At 34.1% G+C, this 14,491-nt stretch overlaps 3 protein-coding genes across 6 annotated transcripts in view; 2 read left to right on the top strand and 1 right to left on the bottom strand.

Annotated features, from left to right (window-relative positions):
- Positions 1–6,761: 6,761 nt before the first annotated feature.
- On the top strand, positions 6,762–9,213 carry LOC126749007 (uncharacterized). The gene is made up of 2 exons (XM_050458605.1): positions 6,762–7,203; positions 8,242–9,213. The coding sequence occupies exons 1-2, from the start codon at positions 6,914–6,916 to the stop codon at positions 9,128–9,130; spliced, it is 1,179 nt and encodes a 392-aa protein (XP_050314562.1). The 5' UTR covers positions 6,762–6,913; the 3' UTR covers positions 9,131–9,213.
- LOC126749009 (uncharacterized) lies at positions 7,266–9,555 on the bottom strand. Of its 2 annotated transcripts, none has more exons than XM_050458609.1 (2): positions 9,221–9,555; positions 7,266–8,165 (listed from the first exon to the last, which is right to left on the bottom strand). In XM_050458609.1, the coding sequence occupies exons 1-2, from the start codon at positions 9,351–9,353 to the stop codon at positions 7,351–7,353; spliced, it is 948 nt and encodes a 315-aa protein (XP_050314566.1). In that variant the 5' UTR covers positions 9,354–9,555; the 3' UTR covers positions 7,266–7,350. The 2 variants fall into 2 exon arrangements, with proteins under 2 accessions (XP_050314566.1, XP_050314565.1); XM_050458608.1 differs by having other exon boundaries at positions 7,266–8,168; positions 9,221–9,549.
- A 1,731-nt stretch (positions 9,556–11,286) lies between these two features.
- The window catches only part of LOC126748997 (solute carrier family 12 member 6), a 272,321-nt gene continuing 269,116 nt past the window's right edge, over positions 11,287–14,491 (top strand). For 2 of the 3 annotated variants that reach the window (XM_050458588.1, XM_050458587.1), the window contains exon 1: positions 11,288–11,751. In XM_050458588.1, the coding sequence (XP_050314545.1) occupies positions 11,592–11,751 (160 nt within the window). In that variant the 5' untranslated portion in view covers positions 11,288–11,591. Of the gene's footprint in view, positions 11,752–14,491 lie in introns of all 3 variants that reach the window. The other variant, XM_050458586.1, reaches the window with a different exon arrangement.

The following is a 14,491-nucleotide window of genomic DNA, read 5'->3' as shown; positions in this document are numbered from 1 at the left end:
ATTTTTTTGGAGAATACATTTTCATAGAATTATGCAAAAAATAACCTAATTGAAATAAAAAATAGTTGGTAAATAAAATTTTGACAAATCAGCAAAAGAAATTAGTTACAGTGTGGGAAATAAAGAATTGTTGCAAAATGACAACAAAATTAGTAAAATAGAAAAACTGTTTCAGGATCCTTATGTACTTTTAGAAGATAGGGGGTGTAATGTACTTTTAGGATTATGAAATAGAGGTTGCAATTAAAAAATACTTTAATTAAGACATTTTATAAATAAGAATTATAAATTATTTGTTGGATTTGGTTGACTTGTTAAGGAAAGCATAAATTGTTCATAATTTTATTAAAAATGATTATGTCTAAAAATTTAAAGTCATTACAACATATTCATTGTTATAATATTAAGGCTCAGTAACACCTCCAAAAGATGTCATATTTATAATACATTAATATGCAACTATCAGGAATAAGTAGGTATTTACATACGTACCTTTAATACAAAACATTTTAGTAAATTAGTAATCGATTCAATTTACTTACAATATAGCAGAATAAAAATAGGAATAAATATATCGTTTTGCTCTGTACTTTAAACCAAAGGTTGATAAAATACAATATCATATTTTAACAGAATTTACCCTCTTTATTAATGACGCGTAGTACGATATACTGAACGTTACTGCGATAATTACCCATACATTACAGTAGTTTGGAATATACAGGCACATTGGGACAAATAATAGTATATGATCGTGTTGTTAGACGAATATCGATTTTGCCTCTGATCCCACGATGTTCAAGAAAGAGTCAGACGTCGATGCTGTGAAAGACGCGTTTTGGAATTTCCTGTTGAAGAAGGAAAAACCAGTGTGTGATAGTTAGGACATTATGTTATCGCCCAATGAATTAAATATCCAAATATACATGAAAAAAATATGGAGCCAATTTATATGCCGGATAATATTATGTTCTAACAATATAATACCCATCCCTTATTTCAGCGGCTATATTATAGTTTCAAGCCGCAAATAGCAATATTCTTCCATAGCCTACATGTTCCTTCGACCTGTCACCAACTCGCCTATGGTTGGTAGAAAGATAGGAATGCTTTCAAACTCCCTAAGAAACCCACAATGCGTGCAGCTTGCCTGGGAAGAAATACCTCCAGAATGAGGCGATCTAGAAAATCTTAGTTTAGCGCATTCCGAAGCATGCCCAGGCGAACCGCTTTTAGAAGTTAGTTAGTTTGGGATTAGGAAATAAGCAATTAGAAATGCATAAATATAAAAATACTTTTATTAAGAAATTGTATGAATATGAATAGCTTAAATGGAGCGGCGATACATTATTAATAATACATACATTATTGAATTTTGCTAAGAATGCCAATTTTCCAATAAAAATCTAGTCTTCTATTATTAGTTACCTCCCAAGCAGATATGTAAATTAAAAAAACAACTCTTTAAGCAAGGGCACAGATATGTAATTAAAAAAAGCTGTTTAGGCTAGGGCACAGATATAACGAGACACTGTCTGCTTTGTTGATAGTGAATTCTGTCACCTAAACTTAAGTTTGTCTCGTTATATCTGCGGTAGCAGATATGTTTTTCTTACGCGGTTTAGTTAAATTAAGTCGACGTAATTTTTTACACAGTTCTATATTAGAACACGAAATTATTACATAACTTATATTAATAAATCAATAACTAAGACTATCGCAAAATATTTCAACAGGTCTGCATTTTCCTAGATTAAATAATTAGATTAAAGAAAAAATATTTTAAGCCTTTAATCTTTAAAACTCATTTAACTGATCATTACCCAACTGACTTGTATTTTGTAAATCTAATAAAAAAACATTATTGGCTTTGTATTAATCATCGACAGTAAAGACGTGAAATAAGCTATACAAACTTAATAAATGATCTTACGATAGGGACTTGTATTGGGACTAGGATTAAGGACTTGTATCATATGACTATAAAACATCATATGTTATGACGTTGCCGTTAATAATTTTTTTATATAATTTGTGTACTTTGGTAGTTTAGGTTCACTGATTAGGTTAACTTAGGGTTATACATTCGTTTAATTATTATTACTTTCACCTGTAGGGTCTAATTATTGGTAGTTTATCTTGTTTGAGCCCCAATTTAGATTGTTTGTGCTTTAATTTATTATAAATCCTTGTTCCAGATTTTATGTACTTGCTTTCTTTGATTGACTTTATTTTTCTTTAAATTATTGGTTTCCAGCTGCAAAAATATAAAAACATTTTTCAAGAGCTTCTAAATTGTTTCATGATTCTTGAAAATACCAAGATATTTTAGTTCCTTTTGTTTTTATCTTGAAAACAATTTAAAGTTAAACAGTCAACGAGGGTCAGGAGAAAGGAATTTGCTATTAAGACATATTCAGATAAAGTAAAAGCGAATTGCCATTAACGTTGCAAGATCTTTTTCGGCCACCAGAAATTAATATGTTCTTGCTGATATGGACAGTAAGTGGCTCGAGATTTATCACATTCCAAATCAAGAACTAACAGTAATGAAAGTATTATTTCAGAAGTTGATATGCCGAGTGAGTGCCTCCAGAGACATATATTTAGTCCAAGAAAGACACTTTAAGTCACGTATTTCAAGAAGCATATCAGTTGCTGGGAATCCACAAAAATCCCTCTACACCCTCAGTCTAATAGGATGGTTGAACGATTTAATCACACTTTTGAAACCTACATGAGAATTTCGGTAAACTCTTGGCAAAGCAACTGGGATTATATGAGTATATCTTTCTTCGATCAAACAGTTTACTGGAAAAAGCGCCGCAAAATGGATAAACGTGGGAAGGAGTGCGAAGAAAGATTGGACGATAATTTCAAACTTGATCCATCTCCTTCCTGGAATAATAATTGCCGTTTTCATGCAGATTGGAAAACCTTGATTTTAAACTGTAATCGTTGATTGAATATTTGGAATTGAATATTTGAATATTTGAGATTTATTGATTGAATATATCTCAAATATTCAATCAACGCTATAATATGATTTAAGATGCATTATGGCCATTTTGAATAAATTTTTAGGGTAAACCCATCTGTCCCATACGATGTTTCGTTTCTAATGTCATTTATTATACTGCAAAGGTCTGGCGTAAAACGAAAATTGTATAAATTCTAGTTGACTAAATTTGGGATAATTGCATTCGTGGAGAATACTAAACTTGATTACTGAACTGCTATGATACTACAATCCGGAATACCGAGAGTTAAAGTGTTGAAAATGTGATAAAGCAGTCACATATGAAGATACTGTCCAGAGGGCGTAAGTTCCACACCCGCCAATCCGGAAAACTAAAGCAAGTCGATGCTATATTTAGCAACCCTCAGGAGAAGTCAATACCGCCCAGCTCTTCTCCCTGCAGTACCATAGCAACAGTGTTTTTGTCGATGCGTGTGTGGATGGAGCCATTCGCACTGTGCTGCTAACAGCTGCGACAAAGACAATTATAAGACCCGACATAGTCTAATCTGCAGCTTAGTTCGGCAATCAAAATGGCATCTACGAAGAGCCACAAAGGATTGAGCAAATATCCAGGATGCAACAAACGTGACGTTCAACATAGGAAAAAGCCACATTTCAACATCCTGTGATAGGGGCTAACATTGTGACACCCAGTGCTTCGAGTTAAGCTTTACGCAGAGAACGCTGAAGATAGACCATGAAAAAGTTGGGTTGAATCGTGAGAGGAATTAGTGTTCAAGTCCTATTTCAATCAAGGAGCGAGATTGCTGTGAAGGTCTGCATTTATAGTAACACCAAGGATAGTGAAGTTGTTATGTTCAAACTTGCAATGCATGACGAGGCTGTTGGTCGAGGAAAAGCAGCCAGAAAGACTCTTGTAGCTGGAACGAGTATTCCAGTGAAGGTAATGAATGTCAATCATTATCCTGTGCTCTTAATGGAGGGCATGGAGTTAGCACACTGCTCTGCAGTTTCAGAAATACTTCGACAAGTTGCGACTGTAGATATCAGCCGGGCAGCCATTCCAAAAGAATTAGAAGAGTCATCGTCGTCTGGCACCAGTCTAAGGACAAAACAAAGAAGAAGGTTGAGGAATTTGCTTCATAAATATCGAGACGTAAGGACCAACATGATCCAGCACAAAATCAAAACAAGAAATGCTTGTTCCATCTGGCAGACGGCTCGAGGGCTACCACTGGCTAAGTGAGAGGAAGCTGTTAAAATTATTGAGAATATAGCCGAGGAGGGCACATAGAACTATGTCGCAGTCTATGGTCTTCACTGGGAGCACTGGTAAACAAGAAAAATGGCTCGACCAGATTCTGCGTAGATTACCGGCACTTTCATAACGTGAATAATAAGGACAATCGCATTGATGACACTTTGGACACCCTGGCTGGATTGAAGATCTTTTCCACGTTAGACTTGAAGAGTATACAGCTGGCAAGTTGAGTTGGCCTCTGAGGATCGGGGAAATACGGCTTTCACGATGGGTGCCGAATTATGGCAATTTAACCTGAAGCCATTTGAACTGCGCAATGCTCCTGCCACTTTTAAACTGCTAATGAAAACGATTTTAAGAGGACTGTCCTGGATGACCTGGTTTACGTTGATGACAATATTATGGCACGAAAATCGTTTAAGGATTATTTGAAAAATCTAGAGGAAGTTTTCTTGAGGCTACGACGTTCTCGATTAAAGCTGAGCCCAAAGAAATGTCATCTGTTTCGAAGAGTTCTGCGGTATCTACGTCGTTTGCAGTCAGGGAATTGTTGTTGATAAGGCAAAGGTCCAGACTATCCAAGATTGGCTTGTTCCCAAAGATAAGCATGAGCTTCTTAGAATTATACACTTACTACCGCAGCTATGGGGAGCGATTTGCCAACATCGCAATACCATTGACCAGGCTGACAGAAAGAGAATTAAAATTTCAATCTCAAGACTGTTAGGAAGCCTTCGATCACCTAAAAGAGTTTGACAAGCGCACCTATCCTGAGCTATCCCCTATCTGAAGGAAATTTTGTACTGGATACCGACGCTAGCAATGTGGGCATAGGAGGTAGGTTGTCCCAAATCCAGGATGGCCAAGAAGAAAATGTCATTGACTATTTTACTAAAATGCTGTACAAGCCAGAGCGTAACTATGGTGTCACTCGCGAGTATTGCTAGGTGTTGTCAAAGTGATGGAGCACTTCTACAAGTACACTTCCTCTAAGGGAGAAAGTTCCTGCTGCGACCTGATCATGTAGCTTTAAAATGAACTCCTTCAGTTAAAAAAATCCGGAGGGTCAAGTCGCAAGATAGATAGAGGGACTACAGAGGCAGGGAATAAGTACATCATGATCGTGATGCATTACTTCGGTAAATGGGTTGACACATACCCTCTACCAAATTAAGAAGCCGCTTCTATCGCCGACGTCATAATAAAAAAAATTATCTTTCGATTTGGTGTATCTTTGGAGCTACCTCTGCAACCAAGGACAACATTTTGAATCCAACTTGTTCCAGGACACCTGTAAGATACTTGAAGTCAAGAAAACGACAACTACTGCCTTATACCTGCAATCAGATGGCTTGGTCAAAGTAGTCTCTAGCCACCAAAGAGACAGGGATAAGTTTCTTCATTTGTTTCCGCTGGCTTATTAATCGGTCATTAATGAAAGCACAGGCAATTCCTCGGTTGGATTAGTGATAAGAAGAGAAATCTCTCGTCTTTCATCCGATCTGATCTCCCATCCAATCTGAACTTTAGTTGCCCATCAGGAACCGATGTTGCATGATGCGCGATTCCATTTAGGATGCCAGCGGTGGGATGAAAGACGCTTATGGGCCATACAAAGTGCTGAAAGCAATCAACGATGTTGTTTACAGAATACAAAAGCCGCCTAGAGGTAAAGCTCAAATCAATCACTTAAACCGACTTGATTCTTATTATGGAAAGTAAGAAAATGCATGAGCTACGGTAAATCAAAATTAAATTTGACATTCGATGAATTTATGGTCACCATTCTAATGGCCGAAAGAGACGGTACGGCGTAACACAGGTTAGTGCAGGACAGTGACCTATTTACTGCTCCAGCTGAGTAGGCTCTGGCACATTGTGTAGCTAAGAATTTACATATTTCTGAAGGAATAGCTGAAGCTTTTCATAGAAAGTTCAGAAATATCGAAGAGCTGCATCGGTTTAATCCCAGGGTCGGGCCAGCAGTCAAGATAACCGATGAAGAGATTGCTAGACAGATCTTTTAGCTGGTTACCAAAGAGACTTCATACCAGAATAAAACCTATAAGGCCGTTTGGGACGTTTTATGTTCTCTAAAGTTGGAGTTGCTTGTCAAGGATCTGAGAAGCTTAGTAATTCCCAAAGTCACATGCGTAGTCGATAACCCGGACTGGAGAATGGTTTACAGCACGTTAGAAGTCATCTTTAAGTCTACTGCTGTGCAAGTTCTGGTGTGCTGTTATACTCTCCAACGTCGTTATCTGAAGAAAACCGTTAATTATTATTTTTATAATAAGTCCAATTGCAAGAGGGGAACCTTCTACCGATGTCGATATCTACCATCTCTGGAATCATTTCGGGACAAAATGAGCTTATGTAGGGAGCAGTGTAACAATATTGTAAATACCGAGAAACCAGCTGATTCTTCCTCATTCCGGAATAATAAGTGGCACACCGCACGACGTCTAGAATGTTGCCGAGAATCGTCCGGAACACGGCAAGCCGATTACATAAGGCTACGGTTATAGTGCATGCGTGTTCTGACGAACTGGCGTTCGGCCGAAAACGTCAGAATTCTTGGTCAGAACAAAAGTGGTTAGTTTGTTTGCGTATTGTGACGAACTGATTTTAATTTTTACTGGTTTTGTTGCCGTCGCAAAATATCCGTGATGGATGACGTGGACGATTATCTGTTTTTAGAAAGTCCTTTGTTAAAAATGTTGTTAATGAATGAAAGGACTATATGTATAAACGAAATGTTTGCTTCAAGGAATATTAATGGTGAATTTCACACCCTATTTGAAGAACTTTTACGCCAACCAGAAAAATTTTTCGAATACTTTAGAATGTCAATACAAACTTTCAACTATATCCTAGAGGGGATCGAAGAAAGTATAACTAAGCAATCAAACTTTCGAGAATGCATATCAGCTAGAGAAAGATTGGCCCTAACTTTGAGGTAAGTCTGTACTTAGTAATACTTACAAATACTTCCTTAGTTGATTGTCAAAGGAATAAAACTTCTTATTTCTTATCTACAAACCATATTTTTTAAATACAAAATAATACTGTTAATACATTTTGAAAAAGTTTATACGAAATCCTATTACGGTCCAGGGTTATGTGAGGAAAAAAATGTTGCTAAGTCTGTGTAGGTATTAATATTGTCATGCTCTGCGGTTTCTACACTGCTAGGTCCAGAAGGGGTAGTCAGGAGGGAACATGAAGAAGTCGGCCTAGTGTTATGCATTGGCTCTGAAGATTTATTGTAATATGAATAGTGTGAAGATGGATAGGTGTTTCCACAGCTTTTTTGTTGTTGAAAATATTGCTCATCGCAAAATACTTGCTGCAGCTTATTTCTCACGATCATTTTCCTCTCTTCTGGCACATTTTTAAGGTATGGCAACAAGCTCATCAAAAAATGATAATCAGCATCTTCTTGGTCTACTTTCTTGGTAACCGGAGCGTTTTTCTTTTTAAATTCCTCCAACTTTTTCTGTTCAATTTCCAGAAGCTTGGAAAAAGCACTTGACTTTGCAATTTTGGCACGTTTAGTCTGAGGAGTTATGTCGGGATTGTCGGGGGCTACACGCTGTGATTGTGACCGAAAGTTTTTCTCTGTTTTGGAATTACTTGATGCAATTGCGCTCAACTGTGACTCATCATCCAAGTCATCTTCACTGCTATCATCGAATTCTCCAACATCGTTTTCAAGCTCTCCGTCAGCCTCGGGTTCTGGAATACTACTTTGCATAATTCTAGGGGCGAATTGATCTTTCAGAAACAGCATAGCTGTATAATACGGCCATGTCGATTCTTTTCCTCTGCCCCCTTCTTGGCCCGATCGAGTTTCTGTGCATTTTTTAAATTCTTTGCGATAGGTGTCTCTTAGACCACGCCACTTATTTTTGACAGTTTCTACTGAAATAAAAAAAAATTTAATAGAAGATGTTCACTTTAAAATTTTATTATTATCATATTATATTTTTTTTAGGTATCTATCTACGGGGATGTCTTTTAGGGCACTCAGTTTTTCATATAGAATTTCCCATAGTGCAATACGATTAATTGTTTATGAAACATGTCTATCAATATGGAATAGCTTTCGGGAAAAACACATGCCTATGCCTACTACAGAACATTTAAAAGCTATAGCAAAAGACTTTTTCACAAAATGGAATTTTCCTAACTGCGTTGGCTGCATTGACGGAAAACATATCAGAATTAAATGCCCACAAAATTCAGGATCGTTATATTATAATTACAAACAGTATTTTTCAATAGTGTTACAAGGAATATCGGATGCCAGTTATAGATTTGTGACTGTAGATGTGGGAGCTTACGGAAAGCAAAGCGATGGAGGCATATTTTCGCTTTCGAACGTTTATAAACATTTAGAGCAAAATACGTTTAATATCCCAGATAACGACTATATACCATCAACAAAAATTATGGCGCCCTTTGTACTATTAGGTGACGACGCTTATCCGTTGAAGTCGTATTTGTTAAAACCATATTCAAAACAGAATCTTTCCCGTGAAGAACGGATATTCAACTACAGATTGTCTAGAGCTCGGCGCTGTATTGAATGTGCGTTTGGGATATTAGTTAGTAAATGGAGATTTTTAAAAACAGAACTTCAGATGTATCCTGAAAAAGTTGACATTCTAGTGAAAAGTGCAACCTTATTGCATAATGTAATTATCGACATGGAAGGAGTCCCAGTACTGACACAAGAACAACATGGTCTCAATAAAAAGACATCTGTTTCAAGGCGATACAATCGCTACGGGGCAACAGCGGCTCAAGTAAGAGACATTTATAAAAATTACTTTTGGAGCCCAGCAGGGGCGGTGCAGTTTCAGTATAACATTTTTAATTAATAATTAAACCTAAATTCCTAAACTCATTTCTAATTTAATGTAAGTACTATGGAATATATGTAATATTAATGTACCTAATGTAATACTTACGACTTGTATTCATTTCCTGTGCAATCTTTTCCCATTTTTGTCGAGATTGATCTCTATTATGGTAACTTTTGTCCTTCATGTCCCATAAACTTTTGTTTTCAAGAACTAAACTAATTAATTTATCCACGTCCATACTTTTACAATTCAAATTCGCATTTACATTCGTCCGAAAAAACAAAATTATTTGAAAGATCTATTCTTCTGACGAATTCGTGCGGGTTCGGCCGAACAATTCGCTCCTAACGTAACCACTATAGTTTGCTGCTGTTTATTTGTTTGTTCGCGCGTGTTCTGACGAGTTCGTCCGAACGCCAGTTCGTCAGAACACGCATGCACTATAACCGTAGCCTAAGAAACCACATCGCAAAGTTCGAAATATTGGCGCGAGATTTAAATAGTTGTAAATAAATACAGTAAAAGTACATATCTCTAGTAGTCGTGTTTTCATACTGAAGTGTGCAAAAAAAGTTGACCATTTTCGATTGTTTTTAATTCATACCTAACGAATGGGAATGATGCTATAGTACGTTGTTAATGAGTTGCAAACAAATATATGCAGGATCAGAAAAAATAACTTAATAAGAAGAAGTACTTTATGTAACGTGCTAGCTGAGTAGTAGCCAATAAAGTTAATTTGTTATATTCAAAGCCGTAAACCATGTGTTCGAAGTGTTACTCTGTAAAACTACTACCAGTGACTTATTAAGACTATTGGAAAACAGTTTTATACAAGTCGCACGTCATAAAAACAGGAGACCTTATATCATATTAGGCAAAGAGCAATTCATTGTAAAACTTTCATTATTCTCTCTCGTTGCTCACCTCACAGTGGTGACCTTTTAGGAATAAATAACTACCAGTAATTTTGATCACGAAGTCCTATTGTTTAATAAGTCTTAGAAAATCGGGTATTATCAATAAACATATTAAATGAAAACTTTGGAATTGTTTAGAAAGTTTTATATAGTTATTAAAAAAAAACTCTTATCTGCCATAGCCGACGGCTGGTCGTAAAAACGATTAAAGAATCATCCTGCGCTACCCCAAGGTAACGTTTTTACACACGCTCTCGTAATTTTCACATTGTTGCCAAATCCATTGTTCAATAAAAATAATAATATAGATTATAGCGAGGCGTTCATCGTCTAGAGTGAATTCTGTGAACTTAAATTAACATTACAGTTATGCCAATTTTTAAAAAATGGTAACAAATCGAGTTAATTTATTAACTAATGGTCTCGAGAGGGTGCTTTGGGCCTAATTTTTATATTTAAAGACCATATCGAAAAAGGCATGCTTTCAACTCACTTTGCATTTTTTCCATTTATTAATAAGATTATAACATGCGGCTTTCGCTATTTTATGATGCTCTTCTGGCTAGTAATTGCTAGCTGTGCAATCTTAGCTTATCCTGACAGATGATTAATTTGGTTTGAGTTAGTTTTTTTACCTAAACGCGAGTTTTTGAGCTACCTTTTTTTGGTTTATTTCTGCCCATGTCCCAATAAAGTCACAATAATATAAGTATAAAGTAGTATATAAGCTTGTATCGGCAAGTTACACTAAACTAAATATTATTCTGTCAAATCATCAGATCTACTAATCATTTTAAATGCTATATTGGGTTGGAGGTATATAAAGAAACAGTCTGAGTCTATATAAAATTATATAAGCTTTCTTTTAGCGTATACCTATTATATCGGTTTCATATAATTCTGAAAATATATAAAGGTGTGTTTCTTTAATATGATTTATTAGGGTGCGTTTCGATAAATCATTCTACTGATAAGTTGCAAAATTCATTATAATAAAATACATGTTTAACTAAATATGAATGGTAAAGAGATAAAAATGCAAGTGCGCTTAAAATACATCAAAAAAGTTACACAATAATTAAATTAGATACCTTATATATATCATTTGACCTACTATCTAAATCCTTTAATGTCTAAGTTCTTTTTATTATTCTAAGCCCTCCAATATAGCTATCAATCAATACTAACTTAGGGAGCAGATAACTGCTTCCTTGCTAGTATAAAAGCAAGGTCATAGAGGGAGTGTGATTATTTTCTTGTTAAATGTACAACGTATATATATATTCATTCTATTAACTTCGAGTTTGTCTGCTGATATAAAATAGATGTCTCTGCCGTGAACGTTCAACATTTAGTTATAAAAATAGCATTCGGTTTACAAGTTTTCTATAAACTGTACATACGGTAGGTCACTGTTTTCAGCCGGTATATGAAAGTAATTCCAGTTAATGTTGACATTTTTTTAAAAGTGCGCGCCGCTGTTTAACTGATAATATGTTTTATAGTGTTTTAAATAATACGAATAACTTATAGAGTCAAAATAATATTTCTTTAAAATGCCTGAAAGATTTAAAGTATCTCGTGCCGAAGATCCAAATAACTATAATAGTTTTAGTGATAATACTCGAGATGAGGGAAATAGTTATAATAGTTACAGTAGTGGAAGAACTGAGGACCAAAGGATAAAACAAAAGCTCTTACCAGATCCCAGTCCAGGTAAATATTTGTGCAAAAAGTAAACAATGTTGAAACTAAATATTAATGGATTTGTTTTGAATATTTATGTTATAATAATAAATACATTATTTGCAATATTTGAAGAGTCATCAAAAATTCTATACAGGGTGTTCATTTTTTTACGCTTAATAATCGAGATTGGTTATTGTAAGATATACAGAGTAGGTTAAAATTAAACCGAAATTTAAAATCAATGATACGGCATCATTGCCTCTTTGCTTCCTCTTCAAGATGGAGTTAACAGATTAAAACATAAATTTTTCGTCTTTTTGCCGGAACGATCAATTTACTGTTTTTAAATATGAACCTGGATTAAAGTTTTTTTTTTTTTGATCATCTAGGTAATGCTTAGGAAGAACTTCGCCTATTTTATCGAAAATTAATCTTTTTATATTCTTTCTATTTTAAAAATACCTTTAAAATGCGGTTTAAGGATAATCAAGATTTTGCCTAATATCTTGATTTATGTAAGATACTCGTAGCATCGACGCATATTTTAAATACATTTTTGGAATATCGTTCTTCAATAAAATATGTATATTAATGATATTGTTTAAAGAGTTTTCAGGTTTTGGTTCTTTAAATCTCTTGGCACAGGTAGGACTCGAACCCGGTACCTTTAGTTTGCTAGTTGCGTTCTTAACTTTTAGCCATATACCCTAGTATATATTAGGCGTTCTGTTACTTCATAAACAAATGTAAAAAGGAATAGGTAAATTATAATAAACTTTTTATAAACTCTGTTTACGAAATTTTCAGAAACATATAGTCAAAATACTAATTAAAAAATATAATTTGAAATTAATAATTATTAAAAGTTTTTTCTACCGTAGTTTTAGTTTTTAAGTTTCAAGCATCCAATAACTAGGAGAAAATAACATCAAACACATAACATAAAACAATTAATAATAATAATAATATAAATAGATAAATACTTATAACATACGAAGCGTTATAGAGGAGTCGCTTTTCATCATATAAAAGTAGTAAATAACATTCTAAATACCAGCCTAAATACATAATTATTAAATAGAAAAATATATATGTAACATTAAACGCATTTTAACCTGGGACCTTTTGCCTGCAAATCGGATGCCATAATTTTTAGACTATGGCTAATTATATCATATTGGTATTTCTTGTTTTCAACACAACGATCCCATCAAAATATACATGTAAGTCCGTTATTTAATTATGTATGGGTATGACCGCTATCGCGTGTAATTTTTTCGTCCAGTGAAACAACAATAACAATAAAGTGAATTTTATGGCGCTGATAATTGTGGCAAAATATGAACTAAATGTTAAATAAATAACATATTTATTTTACGCAAGGTAGTAAAAAATGGGGAAATTAAAATAAATAAAAAAGGGATTTAACACACGTATAACATACAAAAATTTTTCTACTGGCAACCGATTTCTGGCAATGGTTTGCACGCACATAATAATATTATTAAAAAATAATATCGACTCTTAAAAATTTACTATTCAATTCAATTCATTTCATTTCAAAAATAATTATTACCCATAATAACAATTAAAATACGTAGAAATTTAGCAAATATCAATAATATAGACATGTTTATAACATACACAAGCACTGGGTATGTCGTCCAGCCCGTAAAAGCATTTGACTTTCTTATGTTGAACTTAAACAATCTTAGTTTCTAAATTGAGAATAAAAAAAATAGTCAAACACTCAGAAACAAACACGTTAATATATAATTACAATATAATAATAATAATAATAATAAATCGTCTTTTAATAGATACCACAAAATACATAAGTAAGTAGTATAAAACATTAATTTCATATTTTAATGGTATAGGTGCAAGCAGTGGCGAAGTCTAGCTGCAGTAGCTATTCATACTTAACCACTGAAGCACCATAGTTGGCTTATTTACTAATACACTATTAACAAAAGAAAATTAAGATTTACACTTAAAAGAGATAAAAAAAATACATTGTGTTTGGCTAGCAAAATTAAAGTAATGACCTAAAAGTACCCAAAATAATTAAAAATAAAAACTAATAATGTCTAAATATTACAAGTTTTAGACAAAAGATAATATTATTATTTTTAAACAAAAAAAAACTTGGTATATGTTAAAGATCTTAACCTGTCAGGAATCCTATTATATAATTTAATACTATTATATACAAAGCTTCGTTTAAATAAGGCCGTCCGATGACGAGGAATAGTAAATGAACTTGAAATACGTAGGACTCGTGAATGTACGAAAGTTCTTAAAACAAATTTATCTTTTAATGAATAAAAAGCATTGGGGCATGTCATTAATTTGTGAAGAAAGTTACCCACATGAAGAGCTCTACGATCTTCCATCCTTAACCATCCCAACTCCTCAATTTTAGCACTAATACGATCATACTTTCTTAAGCCAAATATAAGTCTAGCGCAAGTATTTTGAACTTTCTGGATTCTATACTTTGTGTTGATATCCAAGCATAGTCCATAGATAAAATTGCAGTAATTAAAATTTGAAAACAGTAGTGATTCACATAGATTCTTTCGAACTTGTTGGCTTAAGATATGTCTGCCGGAATATAAAAGTTTTAACGAAAGGTAGGCCTTTTGTGTAATCTTAGAAACATGCATTTTAAATCTTATATCAGTGTCCACCCACATACCCAAATTCCTTGCAGTTTTAACAACAGGAATTACTACACCATTAATATTTACATCTAAATGCTCTC

Source organism: Anthonomus grandis, chromosome 22, assembly GCF_022605725.1.
Source record: "Anthonomus grandis grandis chromosome 22, icAntGran1.3, whole genome shotgun sequence".
Lineage (NCBI taxonomy): Eukaryota > Metazoa > Arthropoda > Insecta > Coleoptera > Curculionidae > Anthonomus > Anthonomus grandis.
The sequence above is the reverse complement of the archived record's forward strand: the minus strand, read 5'-3'. Positions and strand labels throughout refer to the sequence as shown.

Bases quoted from the DNA above. Each gene is read 5' to 3' on its own strand.
- LOC126749009 (XM_050458608.1), bottom strand. From the start codon at position 9,353: ATGGACGTGGATAAATTAATTAGTTTAGTTCTTGAAAACAAAAGTTTA. The intron at 8,169-9,220 runs GTAAGTATTACA...TTTTTATTTCAG, and splicing joins ACAGGAAATGAATACAAGTC to TAGAAACTGTCAAAAATAAG.
- LOC126749007 (XM_050458605.1), top strand. From the start codon at position 6,914: ATGGATGACGTGGACGATTATCTGTTTTTAGAAAGTCCTTTGTTAAAA. The intron at 7,204-8,241 runs GTAAGTCTGTAC...TATTTTTTTTAG, and splicing joins AGATTGGCCCTAACTTTGAG to GTATCTATCTACGGGGATGT.